This window comes from Enhydra lutris, unplaced genomic scaffold (assembly GCF_002288905.1).
Source record: "Enhydra lutris kenyoni isolate GAN:26980312 unplaced genomic scaffold, ASM228890v2 scaffoldscaffold21, whole genome shotgun sequence".
Lineage (NCBI taxonomy): Eukaryota > Metazoa > Chordata > Mammalia > Carnivora > Mustelidae > Enhydra > Enhydra lutris.
Window position 1 is genome coordinate 67,282,806 of NW_019154105.1, and position 23,758 is coordinate 67,306,563.

General features: G+C 62.8%; 1 protein-coding gene across 1 annotated transcript; it reads right to left on the minus strand.

The window, feature by feature from the left end:
* Positions 1-2,054: 2,054 nt before the first annotated feature.
* Positions 2,055-21,990, minus strand: LOC111149308 (docking protein 7). The gene is made up of 7 exons (XM_022506298.1): positions 21,937-21,990; positions 21,820-21,865; positions 15,926-16,156; positions 14,797-14,997; positions 5,200-5,319; positions 3,738-3,857; positions 2,055-2,779 (listed from the first exon to the last, which is right to left on the minus strand). The coding sequence occupies exons 1-7, from the start codon at positions 21,988-21,990 to the stop codon at positions 2,055-2,057; spliced, it is 1,497 nt and encodes a 498-aa protein (XP_022362006.1).
* Positions 21,991-23,758: the final 1,768 nt, after the last annotated feature.

A 23,758-nucleotide genomic window follows, 5' to 3' on the forward strand; every position in this document is an offset into this window, starting at 1 on the left:
GTGATGGGCAAGGGTGCAAATGGGTGGGACAGGGCGGGGCGTGGCCCCTGGGATGTGCAGGAAACGTGAGGTGGGAGCTCTGCCACCCAAAGGGGGGAGATGGGAGGGCGTAGGGGCTCCAGGCTCAGAGCAGGATGCCCCCTGGCGTCACTTGGACAAAGGGAGCCCCCTGCCTGAGACCTAGTGACTACCAGGGACATCACCGTGGTCCACTGAACAGGGGGACATGCCACACACAGTGCACGCACGAGGCAGAGCACACACGTGCACAGGCACACACACATGTGCATTAATGCACACAGACACCACACGTGCACAGGCACGCACGCATGCATTCATGCACACCGACGCCACACATGCGATGCACACACGCCACATACAAACACATGCGTGTACACAGATGCACATTCCTGTGCGCACATCACATGCACACACGTGTGCACACATTCCACATCAGACCTACACATGAACACCGTGCACACACATATATGCAAATGTATGCAGCCTGTGTACACACTACAGACACATGCACACACATTACACAACCCGTGCACAGCACACATACATGCAAATGAATGCTCATGCGTGCACACATCACACGTGAGTGCACATGCATCACACACACAGGCCCCGTCGGCCGCCAGGCGCTGCCTCTCCTTTCTCAGGCCTCCAGGGCACTCTGGCTGAAGGCAGCCTACCCAGGAGAGGCCCCAGGCTGCTCCCGAGACCCACAGGCTGGGGGGACTGGGCCCCCAGATTTCAGAGACAGTCAAAGGCCCCACTGAGAGTGCTTAGGTGGGAGGGGGAGGGGCTGGCAAATGGAAAAGGACAAGACGGTAAGAAAAGAACAGTTTATTTCCAGTCTAAGAATGTATTACAAACAGTGTCAGGTTTTTAAAAACATCAGAGAGCAACAAAGGTCTTCAGCCGACAGTAAAGGTACAAAGCCAAATCTTTACAGATGAGCGTGGCTTGCCCCCCCCACCCGCCCCGGCCAGGGGCTGAAGGCAGAAAGTGCAGGACGGCGCCAGCCCGCGTCCGGAACTGCATGGGCACGAAGCCGCAGAACGATGAGACAAAACCAGGCCAGGCAGCTGCACCCCATGCAGACAGACCATGGAGGGCGCCGGAAGCTGCTGCACCCCTGGGCCGCGACATGCCCTCCAAATGCACATGAACGGGCCCTGGGAGCCCTGGCCTCCTCTGGTCCCCACCATGAGCCTCAGCCAGGAGGGTGGGCGGGGGAGCGAGCTGCGGGTCCCAGAGCCTTCGTGGGGCTTCCTGGCAAGCTGACACTGTGGGCTGGCCACTGCAAGGACATCACCGCCTTGCTCCCTGCTCCTCGGGGGCTGCAGCCAGGCCCTCCCCGCCTGCCCCTGGCCCGGAAGCCTGCAGGTGTGAGAACAGGCTGGTGGGTGAGCCATGACAGTCCGCATGCCAGGAGACCCAGATCCGACAAGTCCCTGCACCCCCTGAGCCTCAGTTTCCTCCCCTGTAAGATGGGCCCCTGTGGTGCTGCTTCCCAGAGGACACATGGGGCAGACAGGCAAATCTCATCCTGCATGCCTTGTGCCACATGTCCCATGCAGGATGCCTATGCACAGCAGAGGGCACGGATCCAAGAGGTCAAGCACGGCCATCCCCTGGGTAGGCAGTGAACAGGACAGGGAGACGGCCATGGCCAGTTAGGGGCCTCCCAACCCCACTCACTCCCAGGGTGTGGCAGAAGTCGGCCAGGACATGGCGCTGCCTGTGTCTCCAGCACCTGCTCCTCCCTCGGGCTTTGGGATGCCAGGAGCGCCCAGCCGGCGCCACCCAGAGCGTCCCACTTTCCAGAATGCATTTGCAGCTGCAGGCCACTGGGCCTCTCCAAGACCCGGGAGCCCTCTCTGCAGGCTCCGCTCCCCAGAGGGCAGGCTCTGGGGGTGTCACCCCTCCCTCCAGGCCCTCCCCACCGTGCTGCCACCATGCCCACAGTCGGGTACCCCCTCCCCTTCACTCTGCCAGGAGGGACAGAACGCAGACCCCGCAGCAGCGGGCCTGGGCTGCGGCTCTCAGGGAGGGGAGTTTACCTTGAGTCCTCCACAGACCGGACAGGTGGAAAAGAAAGCTGGAGGGTGCCCAGCATGGGGGCTGCCTGCTTCCCAGCCCTCGCCAGGGGCCTCACAGCCCGGGGCCTCCGTTGCCTGTCCCCGCCGCCTTGTGCCCAGCCAGCCGGAGGGACACCCCGTGGACATCTGGCCCCCCGAGTCCCCGGCCCCAGCGTCGTCGGGGCCACCCTGCACGGCCGGGCTCTGGTCCCTGGGGGCCTGGCGCAGGCTGCGCGGCGTGTCATAATGGTGCCGCTGGGCTGTAGGCACTTGGTACTCAGCTGTCCCCGGCGGGCAGGCGCACAGGCTGGGCTCGGGCACCCCGGCCACCGGCGGCAGGCTGAGCAAGGAGCCAAACTCGTCCCCCGTGCGCCACACATCCAGGCTGCTGCCGGCACAGGATGAGAAGCTGCCTGAGTAGGAGGAGTGGCTGCCTGTGGCTATGCCGCTGTCCGAGGAGCTCTGGCGGCCGACTTCCTGCAGCTGCCTCGGCCGCAGTGGCTTAGGGGGCTGCCTGGAGGTGCCCGGCGCAGCCTCTCCAGACACCTGGGCAGCCGCCAGCCCCGGGCCCTCCTGCGACGTGCTGGCCGAGGACAGGGACGGCTCTGGCCATGCTGTGAGTCGGCTGCCGGCACTGACATCTGAGTGGCTGGCCTCCGAGGATGAGCTGGACAGGCTGCGGTCATCCCCTGAGACAGAGCGCAGGGAGGTTGGGGGTGTGGGTGCTGCTCTGGGGGCCTGGAGCAGGTTTGGGGGAGCTGGGGGGCGACATCAGCCAAGGGCCCACCCTGCCCCCTACCCAAGCTCCCCCACTGCCTGGAGGCTGGTGCACAAACCAGCTCAGCGAGTTCCGGTTCCTTGTCGAATACCAGTCCTTCACCCCTCCAGCCCCCTTGGGAATCCATGCTCTCCCTCCAGCCTCCTTGGCCACTGCCCTCTGGGAACCAGATGTGAGCCCCCGGAAGGTTGCTGCTTGATGCAAATCGAGGCTCCCTGCTCTAGGGGCAGGCCACTGTGCTCCCAGTGCACCCCCGGAGACTGGCAGCAGTCAGAGAGGACAGACAGGCCCTACAGGGCAGCTCCCCACCCCCATCCCCAGCCAGGTCCCTCACATGGCCACAGCCCCTTCTGTCTGTTTTGCAGCAAACTGAGAGTCACAGGCTGCCAAGAAGGGGCCTGTCAGCTGGGCACGAACGGTAAAGCTCGACCACAAGAGGTTGTGGCCGGATTCAGACATGGGCAGCAAGAATTCACACCAGCCCTCCCCGCTCTCTAGAAGCACTGTGCCTCCGGTCAGGGCCAAGGCCAGCACTCCGTGTTTGTGGCATCACCCGTGAGGGGACGAGGGGATGAATGAGTGGGGGGAGGGCAGAATGAGAGAGCAGGGGTAGGCAATGAATGAATGTGTGAGTGAGCAGGGAGGATGAATGAGCAAAAGAAGAATGAGTGAACAAAGGCCAAGGAATGAATGAGTGAGCAGAGGGGAATGAATGAATGAGTGAGAAGAGGGGAGAATGAACGAATGAGTAGACCTAGAGGGAAGGAACGCGCAAAAGCACAGGAGCCCAGGCCTTCCCCACGGCGGCAGCCCCGCCCCTTCTCCGCCCCGCCCCCCTCCCCGTGCCCGCTCCCGCCCAGGCCGCCTACCTCCACTGCCCGGCCGGACCCCATGGGAGAGGAGGCTGAGCCGCTTCTCCAGCTTCAGGGCTTCCAGGGCCTCCTGGGCTATGCGCTCCTCAGCGGTGGCGGGTCCCCCGGGGCTTGGGTCTGCGGCAAAGAGGACAGTCAGCAGAGACGTGGCCTCAGTTCCCGACCCCGGACCCCCGGCCTCAGAGTCCCGCACCTCCGGGGCCACACGTGTGCTGAGCGTGCTTCGAGGCCACTGCAGGGCCACGGGGGACCCCCCAGGAGTCCCAGCTCCTCCCCACACCTGCACCCCAGCCACGGGACACCAATCTCAGGGCGCCTGCCACCTCCAGGCCCCTCGGCCACGGCCACCAGCCCATGTCCTGTGCCCCAAAGCGGCAGGTGAGGCCCAGGGTGGGGACGTGGGCGTGTCCTCCTGACCACTTCCCCTCTGGCAGCCGATGGGGCAGCAAGACGCCGGCGCTGGACGAATGCCCTGAGCCTTTGTCCACATCTGCAAAGTGAGGGTGCAGAGAGAGTGCACCCCGACCGTGGTGGGACCGAGCCTGGAGTGCAAGGGGCTGTGCTCAGGGCAGGGCAGACCTCGGAACTCTCGCTTCTCCCCTCCCAACCATCTGCATAGGGTGGCCTGCCTCTCCGGCCCTTGGTGTCCACGCGGATCCGACTGAGCAGGGGGTGAACGCAAGACCCCAGAATGCCTGGAGCGGGGACCTAACCCAGTGGAGGCCACATCTCAGGATGAGCTCAGAGCCTAGATGCAATGCCAGCCAGGACCGTCCACACCTGTCCACACAACTGGCCTCACGGTCCCGCCCACACCCTGCTGTCTTTGCGGCACCTGTGTCTGCAAGGCAGGAGGGCGCCAGCAGAGGGCGCCGCCATACTGTCTCGCAGAGCCCAGATCGCAGGCTCTGGTCCTGGTAGCCTCCTCCTCCCCAGCCTGTCCCAGGGCCGTGTGGGGGGAGGGGGACCTGGCTGGTCGCTCCCCTCTGTCCTCTCCAGGTGGCCTGAATGGCCCACACAGTGATGCCCATGCAAGGAGGCCACAGATGTGAGCTCATTGACCGCGTGGCGACAGGCCATGGTCTCTCCCACCTGGACAAGGTGACAAGTGATCCCAGGTACCACCCCCCCCGTGGGCCTCGGTCAAAGGAGGTGATGAGAATCAGCCTTTGTCCCCCCGGGACTGTCCCCGAGGGGAGGGCAGACCTTCCTCCAGTGGGAGAAAGGGGCCGGGACCTCGGTGGTCTAGCCCTGCTCGCAGCCCCACATGCCTGGGCTAGCCTGGCCCTCCAGCATCCAGCTCCATCCTGGCCCAGGGCTCCTAGAGAACGTGCCCCAGCCATACCTCGGGAAGGGGGTGGGTAAGAGCAGGCGAGCTCAGGGCAACCTCACTCCCACCCGCCGGTGAGACCCCACCCATCCTTGAGACCCCACCCGCCAGTCACGCTCCCACACACACCTGGGAGGACCGGCCGCAGCCCAAAGGGCCCCTTGGTTGGGGAGATGCCACGGACAATGCAGTCGAACAGGAAGCTGATCTGTTCACCCTCGGCAGAGGACAGGAAGAACACTCCGGCCCCTACAGAGGGAAGACAGACCCTGGTGTCACCCGGCCCCACACGGGTGGGTCGGGACCCCTGCAGGATGGGTCCCCAGGGACACCAGGATGCAAAAGGTGGGGACCACACACACAGGAGTGGGGGTGGCAGGGAGTGTCCCCTGGGCACCCGATGAGCCCCTGCCCGGCCCTCGTAAGCCCCACTCCGTCCTCCAGGCCCACACATCTTGTCCGGGCAGCCGGGGCACATGCCTGGCCATCCCGGGCCTGTGTGCCCCAGCCCAGCTGTGGCCACCATGCTGCGTTCCAGGACAGTGCCGGGAGAGCGCATCCCATCCTTCTGGTCCTGAGTCCTGGGTCCACCAGCCAGGACGGAGCGCTGTGGGTGCCCCGGGAGGACATGGCCACAGGAAGATGCCTGTGAGGGTGTCCTGGCTTGTCAGAGGGGCAAGGGACAGGCTGCCCTAGAGTGGGGTTCACATGCCAGAAAGCAGCCGGGGGACCCTGACCTCAAAGGTGCCCCCCAACTTGGTCTCCTGACCCGGGGCTGCTCTGAGGGTCAGAGTCTGCGTGAGGTGGGCCTGCCCCACACACGAGGCAGCTGGCTCTGCCATGGCCAGCAACACACCGTGCCCTCTGCACGGGCCCCCTCCTGGGTGTGTTTTCACGGGGGACCCAGGCTCACGGTGTGCAGGTGGAGGCGGAGGTCCTGCCCACGGGGGCCCCAGCCAGCAGAGGGCAGGCCGCGTGAGTCAGCACAGCCCGGCTGCGGCCCCGCCAGCGTGAATGAAATCCCTCACCACCTGCCCAGTGAATGGGGACACCAAGCCACATGGGACTGGACACGCAGCTGCTGTCACCACACAAGAATCCCTCTGCGCCCTGCCCTCCACCCGTCGCCCAAAGAAAGGCATGTTTGTTCCGGAAGGCCAGGTCCCAGGGCGCCCCTGCAGGCGGACAGCAGAGGGAAGGGGAACGTTTCCCAGTTAAAACTTGGCTGCCGGCCACGGTCACCACCAGTCTTCCCGGGATCCTGGGGACTCGGGCCAGCCCCCCACACAAGACAATGCCCCCCACCAGGGATTGGGGCGCTCCAGCTCCTTCTGCTTGTTGGAGCTCCGTTTCAAAGCCCCCTGAAAGCAGGTGACAAGCCCACTTAGAAATGAGTACACTGAGGCCCGGAGGGGGCCAAGAGGGACTCCAGCCTGGCCAGCGGGCCGTCTGGAAACTCCCAGGCACCAAAGAGCTTCCAGCCAGATGGACGGGCCTCCGAACCGGGGCTTGCCGGCTGTGAGCTGGTGCCTGGGCCCGGGCTGGAGGGCAGTCGAGAAGGCCGGCCCACAGCGACCCGCCCAGCTGCGGCCCCACCCCAAGGAGGGGGCCGGCCTGCCAGCTCGCACAAAGGGCTGGGCCTCTAATCCCAAGATGGTCAGTGCCAGAGGCCACGGCACAACCAGTCCCCCGACTATAAAAAACCACAATGCTAAGGGAGGGGAGCTGACCGCATTCCACCAGGCGTCTGCTGAGCATCACGCTTCCCAAGACGCAGCCGGCGAGGCCTGGGGCCATGGCGGCCACCCCCACACACGCCAGTGAGCTGACCACAGAGGTTCCCTGGGGACGGCACATGGCTCTGAGGGCTGGGCTGCCCGAGACTCGAGGGAAGGCCTCCGGGACACACAGCCCGCTGATTGCTGGCTGGCCTCTGTGGGCTCCGCTCCCCCAGCCCAGGCCCTGGGGACCCTGGGAGCTCCCGAAGTACACCAGCCCACCTAAGCCTTCCCCCAAGGAGGTGGCCACCCCCATCCATCAACACCCTTCAGCCACCTGTAATGTCCCTTCACTTATCGAGCCTTTGCTCACCTGACGTCACTGTTCCTGACCCCTGAGCCCTGATCATCCCCTCCGTGCAGCTTGAGGGAGCCCCTCCTCTAGGTCACACCCTGTGGTCCTCTGCTTGGCATGTACCCTCATCTGCATGCTGTCCTGGCTTCCAGGCCCCATGTCGTACACGCAAGGACCACTTCAGAGGCATGAGGACCCCAGTGTCTCACCCAGGGCCAGCTGCCCAGGGGACACCCAGCACTTAGTACGGCGGAAACAGGGAAGCAGGAGGAGTGGACCTTCCCCAAGAAAGTGTTCCTGGCACTTGGGTATGCTTTGCCATGCAGTCACTGTGAAGACAGCCCCTGCAGCTTCCCCCATCCCTGTCCATGAAGCTCCAGCCCCAGGCAGGGTCCGTGCCTGAGGTCATCCTGCGCCTCCCAGCCAGGTCACCCACCAATGCCACAGCCTGAATGATCCGTCCGCCCCGTGAAGCAGAGATCCCTGACCCACAGAGTCACAGCAAAGACACAGCTGCCCAGTTTGGGGTATTTCTTGCCCTGAGATCACTGACACAGGCAAACAGGATGGGGAGGAGAGAGACCGTGCTGAGCGGGAAGTCAGCACCTGCTGGGTTCTCGGGGTCCACTGGCAAACCTCACGGGCTTTATAAGTGCAGTCAGTTCCTAGGACAATATCTCCAACGTGAAGGATGTCGCACCACACGGAAGGAGTCACGACCCCAAGAAAGAAACACTCTTCCAATCAAACATGGGATGTGCCAAGTTCCGTGGGCGGCTGTTAGTCCAGATAACCTCCAGGGCCCTGAGCTCTGCATGAGTTTGGTGTCCCGGCTTCATGGAGATCAAGAGCACACGGTGAAGTCCCGTTGGGGAGAAAGCGCCTGGAAGCATCTGGAGGACTTCCGTGCGGAGAAGGTTCTAGAAAACTCTGCCTGGGCAGCACCAACCTGCCTTGTGTTAGACTTCTGTTCAGAATGCAGCTGACCGGGACCCTCTGGTATCATTTTGCACAGGGCTCCCTAACAGAGGCAAACATCTGTTGAGCAGAATTTCATTTCTCTCTGCCCTTATTTTGAGAGACAGGACCAAAGTTCAACGAAACACATTCATTCAAAATCAAGTTTTCTATCTCCTCTGATGGTCTCACCCTCCAGGAAGACTGATTGAAAACAAACAGGTGTTGGCGGGAATGTGGGGAAACTGGACCCCAGTGCACTGTGGGAGGGGTCGGCGTGGAAAACAGTGTGGAGGGTCCTCAAAACATCAAAGGCAGACCCAGCAACCCCATGTCTGGTGTGTGCCCGAAGGAACTGAGAACAGGCACCGAGCAGAGGCCTGTGCCCCCAACAACCACAGCAGCAACCACAGATGGAGGGACGGATAAAAGAAGTGGTCCATCTATCTGCCCAGTGCAATGGAGCTCAGCCTCGAGGAAGGAGGACATCTGACACCTGCTACCGCACGGATGAGCCTGAGGGACGCTGTGCTCCATGCAATGAGCCAGCCACGAAGACACAGTGACCATGCTATCCCACTTCCGCGAGCCCCATACAGGAGTCAGATCCAGACAAGAAAAGTAGACGGTGGGTGTTGGGGTACGGGGAGGGGACAGACGGGTTAGTGTCCACGGGGGACAGAGTGTCAGCCAGCCTAGACAGGGCAGCGGGACAGCTGCACGACACTGAGCGCACTTAATGCCTCTTGACCGCAGTTAACATGTTAAATTCTGCGCGTGTCTATTTTGCCACAGTGAACGCAAAGCAAGCAATTCTTGTGTCCTCTCACAGGCACCGTGGCACGATGCAGCCCACCCTGGGCAGGGTGTAGGAATGCTGCTGGAGGGAAGCTCCATCCCTGAGGAGGGGATGCTCCTCCTCTCCGGATCCCTGCAAGGCCCAGTGAAGCCCACTCCTCAGTGACTCACCTTCCTCTCTGGTAGCCGTGCCACCCTCACCCGATGGGCACACTGGGCACCTGGGCGCTCCCTGCTCAGCCAAGAGGCTCCTTGGGGCAGACCCGCAATCTTACATTTCTCTGCCTCTCCCCAAGGGCCAGCTGACGGTCTTGAGTGGGACTCTGTGTCCAAGGACCAAACGTCTTGTGTTTGGTGATAGGGGAGGAGGCTGCCCCTCACAGGAGGCCACACTGCCTGTCCCCAAGGGCCAGGAGACACGGTGCCTTCCCCTTGGGCCTTTTTGCCCAGATGGAAAGAGTAGAGTGAAGCCCTCCCGGGGTGAAGCCCTCCCGGGGTAAAGCCCAGGGCATCGTCTTGGACACTCAGGGACCCCAGGACCAGCCTGGGACGCCAAGTCCTAGTGAGCTCCAAGGGGCCAACAGATTCCAGGCCTACTCCCAACACCAATGTGGTAAATTCCCAGCAGAGGGGTGCGATCGACCACAAAGCATCTGTAATGTAATGTACCTGGTGGTCTGGACCCAGAGAGCACACTGCATCTCCTCTTAGAAACCTGGAACTGTCCCTGTCAAATGACTGCAAACATAAATGTCCCTTAACGTGCAGCTGAGGGGAAGGGAGCCAGCTGCCAGGCCTTTGCATGGGCTGGATGCCTCCCCGTGGGCAAAGCACAGCAGCGGGCCTGGTCAGGGCAGGGGCTCCACCCTCCTGGGACCCTTGCCCCAGCAAGCACTCCTCCTTCTCCCGCCCACCCCAGGCTGGCAGTCCCTCTCTCCCCATTTCAACCACCCCGTAAACATTCCTGAAGTTCCCAGTGAGCTCCCACCCAAACATGTCACTGACTCGGCCTCAGACCACCTCCAGAGCTTTCTCACAGCCCTCTGCAGGCCCCCCACCTCAATCCCATCTGAAGCCTAGGGCCAAAGTCATCACCCTACACAGACACGTGGGTGGCATGCTCCCGCTCGAGGCCCTTCGATGGCTCCCTGTGACTCAGGGAAGACAGCGCAGACTCTGGTCCAGCCAGGCTCTCCGTAACCTGAGCCTTGCATCTGCCGCCCCCCCACCCCTAGCGGGGTTCCTGCACACACTGTGCAGGTCACCTGTCCGTGCTGGACACACACTGCTGCGCTCAGGGCTTCAGCCAGCTCCATCCAGACCGCCCAGTGTGCGGACCACAGCGTCCACCCGCCAGCAGACTTAGCAGAGCTGGACAATGCAAGAGTTCGCAGCACACAGCGAGAGACTTCCTCCTGGCTTACTCACTTGAAAAGTCGTTTACAACTAAGCTAAGGGGCGCCTGGGGGGCTCAGTCGGTGACATGTCTGCCTTCGGCTCAGATCATGATCCCAGGGTCCTGGGATCGAGCTCCATGTCAGGCTCCCTGCTCAGCGGAGGCCTGCTTCTTCTCCCTCTCCCTCTGCCCTTCCCCCTGCTTGTGCGCCCACTCTCCAGCTCTCTCTCAATAAATAAAATCTTAAAAAAAAAATTGAATTTCAATAAAACATTAAAAGATACATTCTTTTTTTTTTTTTAAGATTTTATTTATTTACTTGACAGACAGAGATCACAAGTAGGCACAGAGGCAGGCAGAGAGAGAGAGGAGGAAGCAGGCTCCCTGCCAAGCAGAGAGCCTGACCTTGATCCCACGACCCTGGGATCATGACCTGAGCTGAAGGCAGAGGCTTTAACCCACTGAGCCACCCAGATGCCCCTAAAAGATACATTCTTTTTTTTTTTTTTAAGATTTTTAAAAATTTTTTTTTTATTTGACAGATCGCAAGTAGGCAGAGAGGCAGGCAGAGAGAGAGAGGAGGAGGAGGCAGGCTCCCTGCTGAGCAGAAAGCCCGATGCGGGACTCGATCCCAGGACCCTGAGATCATGACCTGAGCTGAAGGCAGAGGCTTTAACCACTGAGCCACCCAGGCGCCCCTAAAAGATATTCTTTTTTTTTGTTTTTGTTTTTGTTTTTAAAGATTTTATTTATTTATTTGACAGAGAGAGATCACAAGTAGATAGAGAGGCAGGCAGAGAGAGAGAGAGAGAGAGAGAGAGAGAGGGAAGCAGGCTCTCCGCTGAGCAGAGAACCCGATGCGGGACTCAATCCCAGGACCCTGAGATCATGATCTGAGCCGAAGGCAGCAGCTTAACCCACTGAGCCACCCAGGCGCCCCTAAAAGATACATTCTTAAAAAAAAAAAAAAAAAAAAGAGGTCATTTAGAAATGCCCACCATGCTCCAAGAGGCTGAAGCCATGGATAGTACGCCGAAGAGCCGGACACAGTGAATGGGGGAGAGTCTGGCATGCAGTATGTCTAGGCTGGGGGGGGGGTGCATTTCTGAGAGCGACTAATCACGATGCACCTCCACCACGGGCTCAGGGACCTTTCTGTCCCCTGCTGATGTCCTCAGCATCCAAGGACCCTGATCACTTGTAAATACAGCTGGCTTATGTGGATGTGGAAATGCCCTTGAAATGCCCTTGACAGAACAACCCGTTAATGCAAGGGACAGAGACCTCCTCCAGGCCCCCTCCAAAAAACTTCCATTCACCCTTAGGCTCAGCTCGCATAACCCTCCCCATGGCCTGCCCTCCCTGGGCTCTGGGCAGGCCCCCCTTGTCGCATCCTCTGTTCCTGCCCCGAAGCCCTAACCATACACACTGGGCTGCCACCAACCCAGAGACAGAGAATCAAGGCCACCGTGGGAGACCCTGGACTCCCAGCCAACAAGCCCACTCTCATCTGACTCTGAACGGGCCACCGTCCACCTGGAGGCCACAAAGAGGAAATGCCCACCCGGGAGGGACCCAGAACCACACGGCAACCCCACATACCTGGCCCCGCCCAGAGAGGCCTTGGCCAAACAATCCTGGTCATACCCCACCCTGACGCCCACACCCGTCAGAGTCCAGAGCCCTCTGCCTCCTGACACTCGGGGTGGGCAAAGGGGGCCGGGGACCATTTCCTGCTCTCTGAAGAGTTATCTGTGCTCAAGCACCACACGGTGTGGTTCTGGGGGCCTAGGGGTTGGGCTGAGACTGTAGCAGGGGAGGGAGGGGCTGCTAATTTCTTAGGCCCCAGACTGGCCAGGCCCTTCCAATGATTCCAACCCAGCTCTCCATCCTCCAGATCAAACACTCCCAGGGCCACAGGCCCATCAGTATCCAAATTCTAAAACCTTCACAGTCAAGGTGACCCACGTTGTTGGCTGAACAGCATGGTCCCCAAAGGACAGGTCACACCCCAAACCTGGGACTGTGACCTTCCCTGAAACAATGGTCTTTAACCAACTGAAATGAGACGTGATCCTGGGTTATCGCCTGGTCCTAAATCCCACAACTGATGTCCCACAGAGAAGACACAGGAGATGGCTGTGTGACAGCAGAGAGACTGGAGTGGGCGGCCACAAGGCCACGGCTGCCAGGGGCCACCAGGGGCTGGAAGAGGCAGGAGAAGCCTCCCGGCAGCCCCCCTACCCACCTTGACTGTGGACGTGACTGTGAAGGAATCCATTTTCTTTGTTCTAAGGCCCCAGTCTGTGGTCACTGGCTATAGCAGCCCCAAGACTCTGACATCCCTGCAGGGAGGCCCTGATGCTGGATGGCGGCGGTCTGATCACATGGGCAGGGGCGCAGCGGCCCCGCGTGACGGTCTCTGACCCAGCGTATGCAGGCAGAGCCCTGGCAAACTTGTCTCTGAACAATGGAGCCCTGTAGAACCAACCCCCCCAGGTGTTCTTCTTGGTCGGCTGCCCCCCAGAGAGCTCGGAGCCGCAGAGGGGTACCGAATTCCGAGTCAGCATCCTGTCTGGGGTGCCGGGTGCCCATCTCCAGCCCCGCAGGCCCGGTTCGCCTGGGAGCAGCCCCAGGAAGGCCCCACGGGGGCTCCCTCTGGGCTCCCGGCAGCCCTGGAGGTCACAGCGGCCCTCACAGCAGCCACACCCTATCCCCATCACCATTCACAGGCAGGGAGGGCCCCCACGTGCCGAGGCAGAATTTTCAATCTGACACCCTATTACATCACGCCCAGCAAATATGAGGGTCTCTGGGGCAAGGGGTCCCCTGACTGGCCTCCCTGGGCGCACACATCAGTACTGCCCCTGGGCAGTCCGCACCCCACTCTCCCTCCTCCAGGGCCCCCACGTGGATGGGATCTGGTGGGGGGAGCGCTGCCCTGGACCCACTGCCCAGTGGCCCAGCTCCAACCACCCACACGGTTGGGTGCCCTTCTCCTCCTCTGCTCTGGACCCCAGAGTGCTGACCCCACCAAATATACCAGAACTTGGGGCCCTGAGGGCACATCTGGCGGGAGGGGGGCTCTGGCTGGTGTCTCACCACACATACCCCTGGGGAAGCTGTGCTCAGAACTCAGAAACCCTAAGGCCTGGTTTGCCCACCACACAGCTGGAGACCACAGCCCCACAAACCCCCTGCACCTCACTACCCCACCCCCGCGGCCTGCCTTTGCATCGTCAGACATTTCCCCTCCCCCAAGCCCAGGACCCAACTCATCAAAAAATTCAGATGTCTCACTGCCTTGAGCAGGAGCCTCACCTGCATATGACTTAGGTCCTTGGAGGCAGGGCCCCACAGGCTGCCCCCCAGGGCTGGCTCCCATGGCAGGACCCACTGGCACGCGGTCCCCTTCTGCCTGTCCCACCCTGCCCACTCTTTGCAGAAAGAGGGACCCAGCCAGCCAGAGGTCCCTCTGCTGGGGAGTTCTGGGCAGGACCAAAGTCCCAGAGTCCTGTGGATCCACCTGTGATAGGCCTCCGGCCAGGGGGAGACTGTCAGGGGGGGGGATCAGTGTTCCTAGATGGAGGGGGCACAGGTGGGGAGAGATGGCCTGCCGCTCAGAGCCTCCAGGGTCCCCTCACACAAGGGAGGGGGCTGTGATCCCATCTGGCAGGGGTCCCAGATAGGGTTGTATAGCTCCCACCCAAACCCCTCCAACCCAACACCCCAGCTGAGGTCGTCCCGGGCATGGGACAGGTCACTGGGAGACCACTGGGATGCAATGCCAGCCCTGGGCAGCCAGCACTGGTGGGCCCGGGCTCCTCCAGCCAGAGGGCAGGGGTTTCCTGCCCCCAGTGCCGCGCACACAGCCATACTTGACAAGCAATGGGCGTCTCCACAGGGGCCGAGCTCCCCGTGGGAGAAGGACCAGGCTCTGCTACTCCAGCCTGCTCCCGCCCGCTCCCACCCACACGCACACTTCGGGAACACACTCCTCACCAGGGCACGACCACGGCCCCCACCGTGGGGGGCCTGGCCCCCAGCCTCACCTGCACCTTAGGATACCTGTCCTCCCCCCATCCCCCTGCTGTCGGGGCTCAAGGACCACGGGAGCTGGTGTGGCCACGAGGAATCCTCACTCCAAAAATATGTTCTCGGCATGTCCTCGATGGACATGCTCATTCTTTTCCCCTTTTTCTCTTTTTCATTAAGTCCGAACATAAATGCCCTGGGGCTCCGTGACCAGCCCCAGGGCCAGGCATTGCGATGGGCCAGCCTGGCTCCAGGGAGCTGGGCACCCCTCCTCCTACCCTCAGCAGCCAAGGCCAGACAGGGGCCGCCAGGGTCTGGCCTCGGCTGAGCACCAGGTCTGCAGACACAGAACCTTTGCCTGCCATGTCCCCAAGATGCCAGCAAGATGCACGCAGCTGGGGTGGGGGGAGGGCTCGGGAGGAGGCGCACGGCTCCAAGCCGCAGGTTTCAGGGCCCCACGTACTTACAGTACCCACACCTGGTCCCGCCTTCAAAGATGAACCCGTTGGGCACGGCCCCGTAGCGCCGGAGGTCGGACAGCTTCCACTGGCCCATGACCGCTGGGGGGACGTCCCTGGCCAGCACGAGAACGTCATTGCAGAGGTGAAGGGTGGCGGGGCCGCTCTCCAGCTTGGTGCCCGGCGCCACCGCCACATGAAACCTATGCACTGGGGGCAGGGGAGGAGCAAGAGGGCGTCACCGCTAGCAGAGGCCCGGCTGCCCCCCACCCCAGCCCAGTCAGTGCCCTCCCGCTCCTAGACGCGATCCTGGTCCAGAGGCCACCCTCCCTGTCCTAACAAGGCCGACTCGACCCCAGCAAGCCCCAGGCAGCCCCTGGCTCAGGCCCCAAACACGCAGCGGCTGAGGCCAGAGATATTATAATGATTTTTTGTTAAAACTAATTAAAATTAATGCACAAGTCTGTGATGAATGGGGTATCAAATGGCTAAATAAAGACAAGGCTGTTCAGGGTTGCAGGGGTGGGTCAGGAGGGCAGGGGAAGGCAGGGCAGGCTCGGGGCAGGGTCAATGTCGGTGTTCTGCTCATCATAGGCTATGTTCGTTGATCCTGAGGGTTTTAAAAACCGTGTTAAAGCGTCATTGATCTTGATGGCTGTGTTCCTTGGCGTCTGACGTAAGGCCCCTCCTCCTCCTCCTCTCCCAGCCCACCAGGGGCCCCCCACTCTGCGCCCAGCCCGGCCACCCCTGCACCGGCCCTCCTCACTCCCCGGCTCAGGCGCAGAAGGCACCACACCCCTGGTGGGCGATGCAGTGGGATGGGGTCTCCGTGGCCTTGCTCCCCCTGGAACGCTGGCTCCAGGCTCCGGGTGGGGGGCAGCCAAGGGGAGCACGAGGACAGTCACTGTGCTGGGATAGAGGCCCCTCGGAGGAAGGACCGTGTTCTAACTAACAGGATTGAGTCAGGGAGCTTGGACCGCCCCGCGGCCCCCGCTGCTCCCCAAACCCCCTCCCAGACCGCAAGCCCAGGGCACAGACCCTGGCAGGAGAGGCGCTCGGCACACTCGTCACAGCTCTGGCAGTCTGTGCGTGAGGGTCCCCGTCCTCGCCCCGTGTGTGCCGCCCTGGCCCCACTCACCCTCGCCCAGCGCATAGCGGATGCGGGCATCCCAGGCGCACATGGCCTCACGGCTCTCGAAGCCCAGCATGACGGCCTGGGACAGGCAGAGGATGGCCAGCGTGTGGGCCAGGCCCTCGTAGGGCAGGCCGGGCTCCAGCCCGCAGATGTCCTCCAGCGTCAGGCTGCTGCGCTCCCGGAGGCCCTTGGCTCGCTCCGCCTTGTCCTTGTAGACCAGCATCAGCAGGCAGTCTGCGGGAGCGGGGCAAGACATGTGGCACAGGCCATCAGCGGCACCGCCCCTGAGCCCCCATGCGCCCCTGCGCCCCCTGCAGAGGGAGAGTCCCAGGCTCGAGTTATGGCCCCCAGCAAGCCACCCAGAGGCTCCGGGGCAATGTCTTGCACGGTGCACGGGCCCCCTGGGGCAGAGGCTGGCCTGGAACACTCCACAGCTGGGCCTGCCCCCCTGGCTCTGGCTCTGTGATGGAGATGCCCCTGACCTGTGTCACCAGAGGTCTGGGCACTGAGAGAGCCACGAGAAGGAACCCCCTACAGGACAGGGAGCCTCTGCGGGCTACAGGACAGCCAGCCTCAGGAGGGAGCACCAGGCAAGGCCGCCTGTGCGCGCTAGGACACGGTGACCACCCTTGCCGCTCCTCTCCCCCAAGAAGGCTCTGGGATCCGGCACAGCGGGTTGTCTGTGTAGAAGTCGGTCCCTTGTCTATCTGCCATCCCCAGCTGTCCTCCCTCCCAGCAGCCCTGAAGGTGGGTTCTTGCTGGCAGGCCATCTGTCTGCTCAAGCACAGGGAGGGCATGGAACCATCTGTCAGATGAGTGAGACTGTCACCTCCTTTGTTCTAGGAGTCATGCTCCCAGGAATACAGCCATAAGCAGGGTCAATGCAGCTGTCTGTAAAGAGCCAGACAGGAACTGCTTCTGGCCTCACGGGCCATGCGGCGTCTGGCCCAGAGACCTAACTGTTTTAAAGCAGCCAGAGTAGCGTGTGAGTGAATGGCTACGGTCCAATAAAACTGTATTGCAGAAACAAGCCGAGGGCTAGATTTGGCTCGGTATGGTACTTTGCAGAGTCCCAGCCTAGAGCGGAGTCTGCCACCGCCACCACAGCGCCCTCACATGGCCCTCCTGAGGGCCTCCCTGAGGCCCTCCTCACGCACCTGTTCCATCTGTTTGGATTCTGGCTTTGTCAGATCTCTGCAGCCCCAGGACACTAGCACATCCTCCAAGTCACTGCTTGCAAACAGGCTGAAGGAGGCGGCTATGTCGCTCTCCCAACTTCTGCCCAGAGTCGGGGGGAGGGGCTGACCCAGGTCACCGCCCAGTTTCGGCTAAAGCAGCTGGCATCCACCTCGCACTAAGAGCCCCCAAGTCCCAGCAGCACAGGTGAGAAAGGGGTGATGGGGAGGGGGCCAGGTTGGGCACAGCAAGTGTGGGGCCCCGGGGGGGGGGCCTGGGACTGCAGCTGCTCCCGCCCCCTCCCCTCCGCGTCCCCTGGGGCAATAAATGGATCATATTTTTAAAAACCTCTTCCCTGGGAGCGCTCTTCACCACCAAGCAGCTTCACCGACAGGCACCGGAAGGATGTGAGTGCTCAGGTCCGGCCCAAGACAGAGCAGGGCCAGCCCAGGAGAGACCGCATCCACCCCTCCCGGGCCACAGCACCCCTGCACACACACACGGGACAGCATGCTGAAGCCTGCCCCAGAGGGACAGCTCCACCGGACACCCTATGGCCTCGCCCCTCACCAACAAGACTGGTCGCTTGGTGAGGGCTCCTGGCCGCCAGCTCAGGAGGGGCACCGGACAACCTGCTCCAATGGCCCCCATTGGGCTCCCATCCATGTGGCTGTGTGGGCCCAGCTCACGGCCAGAGGACACCAGGGGGTGGCCAGGCTGCACTGTGGCCCGAGAGACAGGATGCGGGGCCATCCACAGGGCCCACAGAGGGTCTGGGCCCAGGAAGCTGAAGGCCCGGGGCAGGGGAAAGAGGGGCTCATGGTGATAACGAGGTAAACCAAGGCAGCGACGACTGACAGGTACACACGCACACACACACACTCACCAGCAAAGACACACACGTGTGCTTACCCACATATCTGCACACATACATGCACACAACCCACCCCACTGCCGTGGCTGCTGAGCCCCTCCAAGGGCACGGGTGCCATGGTGGGAGACTGGCTGACCCTGTCCCAATCACGTCCACGACCACAGACTCAGGCTCAGTCTGCTTTCCATCTGAGGAATGGACACTGCTCTGCCCAGGCCAGGTGCTAACAGCCCTAACCCCCAACAAATGCCCTCCACCAGCAGGCACTGAGCCCCCCAGCAGGGAGCCTTGGGCCAGGATCCCCCTTGAGCTCACCCTGCCCTGCAGCAACTGTGCCCTGCTGTGAGCGAGGGCGGTCCAATGGGCTCCCATGAAGACCCCCTGCTGGGATACATCAGAGCCCCCACGCCTCCCGCTCTGAAGCCCCTTGCCCCATCATCCCCCTCATGAGCAGCCAGGGGACCCAGGGGACAGCCCAGGCCCCCCAGAGCTGACACCCAGGAGGAGAGATGGTCAAAGAGATGACAGGGGCTGCGGGGGCCTGAGTGCAGGGCCGAGACCCTCCCAAAGGACATAATGCAGAAAACTTCTAAGTGACGCCAGAAGCCAGCACGCAGCCCCACCGGGATCAGTGCTGTGCTGGAGGGAACAGCCAGAGTGAAGGCTCAGGGGCAGGAACACAAAGGGCTCGCGGGCAGGAGAACGAGGGGAAGAGTGGCATGCGGTGCCAGGTCAGGGGCCTGGTGAGCCTGGGGCAGAGCAGAGGCTGGTCAGGGAAGAGGTGCTCTAGGCTGGGCCAGGCCTTGTGGTAACCATGGCGACAGCCAGGCTCGGACCGGGGTGGGGAGGACTTCCCAGCAGGGCAGATGTGGCAGAGGGAAGAAAGTGCTGGCAACACAGGGACAGGGGGTGGGGGGGATCTAGGTTCCTAGAGGAACCTAGTCCTGGTTCCTCTACCGGGGGCTCCCCCCCAGGTTCCTACTCCTATGGTGCTCTCCACACAGGGCCTGCCTTTCCTACTGCTCCTGCACACACACGGGAAGGCTCAGGAAAGGCTCCATGACCACCGAGGCCTAGAGACCCAGATTCAGGGGGTGGGTGGGCAGGGGCATGTGGGGAGGGGGCTACGGGGGCGGGGCTTGTGCCGGTCCCTCCAGGACACGTGAGCACAGAGGCCCATCGGACACCGTGCACAAACGCAGGCGGCTGGACACAGGAGTGTGCAGATGTAAAAATAACCATGGGGTCATGAGCCCTCGAAGCCGCTAGCAGCCAGGGGCTGAGAGCCTGGGGGAGGGCGGGCCGTGGAGAGGCACACCTCCGGCCTCGGGCCTGGGGAGAAGCTGTGGCAGGATGGAGACAGAGATCCACACCCACGTGGACGGACGCAGCAGGAGCAGCAGCGGCTGGAGTCAGTCCTCCTGTCAGTGACCTTGGCACAGTGCCTTCAGCTGAGCTGCTAGAGCCCAAGGGGACTCTGCTGGATAGGGGCAGTCTGGAGGCAGCAGCTGGGGACAAGGGCTGCTAACCAGGCTGAAGCCGGGAGGCGGGACAGAGCGCCAGCCCAGCCCTGTTCAGGATCTGACTAGGAAGGAAACACGTTCACACTGTTCATGGGGGACATGTGCAGGGCTGTGCGGCTCACGAGGACAGGCCACCCCAAGAACACAGGCATCAGTGGGGGCACACAGGCCGTGGGGGCTCAGTCCTCTGCCCACTAGGCTGCCATCCACCCTCAGCAGGTGCCACAGCACGAGCCTGACCAGGACCGGTGTGGGTCACACAGTGCGCGTGGGCAACACCGAGATCTGAGCCTGGGGGCTCCAACCCCCAGCCCCGCCCCCCGCACATCTTCGAGGTCTCCACGAAGACAGAAAGGCTGGCCACTGCTCACACTCCATCCTCTGGCTCCCTGCCCAGCCTGGGACTGGGACGTCATGCCCATTCCCATGGGACACAGCCTCTCCCCACCACCACCACCACCTGGTGCCTGGCTCTCTTGGAATACGCCCCTCTTAGAGAGGCTGACAGCCGAATGGCCCCGCTCCTGCACGACCCCTGGTGTTGGAGACCAGCTGGGCTCACAGCCCCCACCAGGCTGCCTAAGAATGGCGAGGCAGGTCCTTGTGCCCCAGGACTGGGGGCGGGAGGGGCGGAGTGAGACTCTGGGTCTAGGGACAGAGATGGTAGGTGGGCTCAGAGGGGCAGGAGCCTACCTTGCATTGGCCTCCATCCCTTCCACCATCCAGGTTCTCATGCAAGGCCCTGCCTGGAGTGTCCTGCTCTCGCTCTTGCAACAAACCCCCTCAAACCTAGTCCTGGTTCCTCTGCTGGGGGCTTCCCCCCAGGTTCCTACTCCTATGGTGCTCTCTGCACGGGGCCTGCCTTTCCTATTGCTCCTGCACACACAGGAAGGCTCAGGAAAGGCTCCATGACCACCGAGGCCTAGAGACCCAGATTCTGGATTCCAGGGACACCTGCAAACTCCCCACAGTGCAGAAAGGCCCTCCCTCTGCCGGCAGGTGCTCCCGGGGTCCAGCAGGAAGCTCACCGGTCAGGTAGCTCTCTCTGATACTGAGAGAAAATCCACCCCCCAGGGCTGCAGAGAGGACAAAGACCACCTCTGGGGCTACTCTTCAGTCCATCCCACCCCCAAACCTGCAGCCAGCCCCTTCCTCCAGCCACAGCTGGCCCAAGGCTCCTCAGTGGTACTGGGGGCTGTGCCTCGGTCTGACCAGTGCCTCTGCAATCCCGCCTTCCAGGGCCCACTCAGTCTCCCCAGGCCCCACAACTTGTCCGCCAGCCCTGACCCTGGATACGGGCCCCTGGGGCACCAGGCGCAGGGTCTGGACAGGAAGAACTGGGTGGCTGAGCGAGCCATCCGGGGAGACAGGGGCCCCCTTGGAAGGGGAAGCTGAGGCCTGGGAACCTACCAAGTGTGTCCCCGGCCAAAAGTAGGCCCTTGGATGGCAACCGTGAGCAGGCGCGGCCCAGGGAATTAGGGAATTTAGGAGAGAGAGCAGGGAGGACGCCCCCCACCCAATCCTTCCTGGGAAATGACAGACACCCTGGGCGCCCTAGAAGGCATTCTGGCAGCCCCACATGTGTGAGGCAGTATGCAGTCACACGCCCAGCACCCCACACAGACCCAGGGGTGCCTGGGCCGACGCCAGGACACCTGTCTCCTGAAACAGCTGCAGGCCGGGAGCTCCAAGCCCCCCAAATGCAAGAGTATGGCTCGCTGAGGCCAAATGTTCCCGTCAGGGCCTGGCCTCCTCCCACTTTGGGGGTGCTGACCCAACTGAGGGGGGCTGGGTAGTCCCAGTCACTCCTCCCTCCCCCAACAACCTAGTCTTGCCTCTTCTCCCCAGCGGAAGCACCCCTGTTCTTACCTGGGGGCCCAGCCTCTGCTCTTGCCACCCAAGGTGGGAAGGGCCCCCTGGGTGGACGCTGCCTGCAGGGTCCCCTCGGGATTCGGATTCAGGGGCAACATTCAATCCCCCCAGGCGCACAGGGCTGGCGCCTCCCCAGGGGTGCTCCCCCTGCCCGCAGGAGAAGGGGAGAGCACCCTCTACCCTGGCGCTCCTGACCCCTGCGGCCCGCCCCCCTTGCCCCGCGGGCCCCCACCGCCCAGCCCCGGCCGTCCCGGGAAACTGGGGTACGGGAGGGTCCCGGCAGGAGCAGGCCCCAAGGCGGCGCGCTCCGCTCTCCGGTTACCGCCCGGCCGGCGCCGCCGGCTATTTCGGGCGAGCTGGCCACGCTCCGGGCAGGCTAGGCTCCGGAGGCCGGGGTGCCTGCCGCCCGCCGCCCGCCGCCCGGCCGTGCCCCGCGCCCCGCGCCCGCTCACCTGCCACCGGCGACGGCTTGCGCAGCACCAGCCACCTAGTCTTCCACTGCGGGGACAGAGGGAGCGTAAGCGGCCGCCGCGCCCCGCGCCCGCCCCGCGCCCGCCGCGCGCCCCGACCTTCTTGCCGTCCCGAAGCTTGACCTGGCCCTCCACCAGCGCCGCCTCGGTCATCTTCTGTCATGGTTCCCGTCGCGCCCGCCGCGCCTCTCCCCGCCGCCCCGCGGCCGCGCAGCCCAGGGTCACTTTCAAAATAGCTCGGGGAGGGCGCTGCGCCGCCGGCGGTGGGCGGGCCGGCGGGGGCGGGGCGCGGGCGGGGCACCTGGGGCCACCTGCACCCGCCGCCTGGGGCTCCGAGGGGCTCCCGGGGGCGGGGTGGGGGGGTTCTCATCCCAAAGCAACGGAAACACTCTGACCACCCGGAGACTCGTTCCAAGTGTGTCTTCAACCAACCCGGCTTCACCCTCGGGCCCCTGCCCCTCCCCCCATCCCAGGGCTGTCCCCAGACACCCTGACCACCCCCTGACCCTGGAGGACCCTGGCCAGGTTGCTGCCTCACCGCACCCCCCCCCCAGCCCTCCCGCCCCCTCCTCTGCAGGGTAGTGGGGAGGGAGTCTGTTTGTGTCCCCTGGCAGCATGGATCCCAGTGCGGGTTGCTGTGGGCCAGTGGATGGGACCAGGACCACCCCCTCCCCGTCCCAGGTCAGTGTGTCTGGTCTCCCTGACACTGACACCAGCTAAGAGCCATCCCCTCTGGAGAGGTGCTGTGAAGCTCTTTGGAAGACCCACAGGGAGCCCCCTTCACAGCAGGAGGTGGGGGGCTCTGAGCGTCTGGATTTTCCCTCCCAGATCCTGTAGATCGAATCCGGCTGACCCTGGTCCTTCCAGAGCCCAGGTGGTCTGGGGGCTCTGGCAGGTGTACCCCTTGGACATGTACCCCCATTTCCAAGATGGCTTCCAACACCCACCGCTTCAGGAGTATCCAACAAGGGGGCACCAGCAGAGCTGGGGGGCAGTACCCTAGTAGTGTGCCCTCCTTCCCGTTCCCAACCTTGAGGGGCTTATGATCCAGCAGGGCGAAGAGGGAAGGAGTAAACACTGTTCCAGGAACTCAGCACCTACACGGCAGGAAGGCTGGAGTGTGTGGGGCTTGAATGTGTCTTTACCCCATCCAGGCCCTTCAGGTGTAATACTCAGAGCAGCAGGCAAGGGGGAGGGCAGGGGGTTTGGGGTCCCCAAGGAGCAGCCATCCTGCTGGGTGCAGGTGCAGAAGGCCGGTTCACCCCCTCAGGGCACACCCTCTCCTCAACGGTCCCTGGGGACCTGACAGTGTCCCTGGTGGGCCACAGGCTGGACTCCGATGCAGGGTTACGCCAGGCCCAGAAAGAGCTCTGTTTCTCCCACTGCCACCACCTCCCCCATCCCCACATCACCTGTGCTGCCTTTGGCAGAGCAGTTGCCCAGCCACAGAGCCCCATTCATGCCCCCATGCAGCTCAGGCCCCCAGGGGCTGGCGCAGGACAGCCGGCCTGGAGCCGGATGGCTGCCGGGGGCTGGGGCCAGAGACACATCCGCTGCACCGGGCGCCTGGCACTCAGACGTCCCTGCCCCGGGGGGCCCCAGAAAATGCGGCTGAGGCACGTCCCCTCCCCCCACCGGGCTGCTAAATGGCAGGAGAGCCTCCTCCCCCCAGAACTTGGGCCTCTCTGCCCCTCAGCTTCCACTGTGGACCCCAGATTCATGTGTTGAGACCAACCCCCAGAGAGATGGAGTTGGGAGGTGGGGCCTTTGGGCCGTGATTAGATCAGGAGAGCAGAGCCCGCGGAACCCAGTGACAGACTGTTCCACTGAGGATTTTTCAACCTTAGGATGGTGGGGAAACCATGCCCATCCAGTAGAAACCATCCTGTAGATTCCCACTGCAGGTCTTTTCCAGGGAGAC

Coding starts and splice junctions, on each gene's coding strand:
- LOC111149308 (XM_022506298.1), bottom strand. CDS start 21,990: ATGACCGAGGCGGCGCTGGTGGAGGGCCAGGTCAAGCTTCGGGACGGC. Junction 5,320..14,796: donor CGGGACCAGGTGTGGGTACT/GTAAGTACGTGG, acceptor TTCCCTCTGTAG/GGGCCGGAGTGTTCTTCCTG. Junction 2,780..3,737: donor GGTCCGGCCGGGCAGTGGAG/GTAGGCGGCCTG, acceptor GCTCTGTCTCAG/GGGATGACCGCAGCCTGTCC.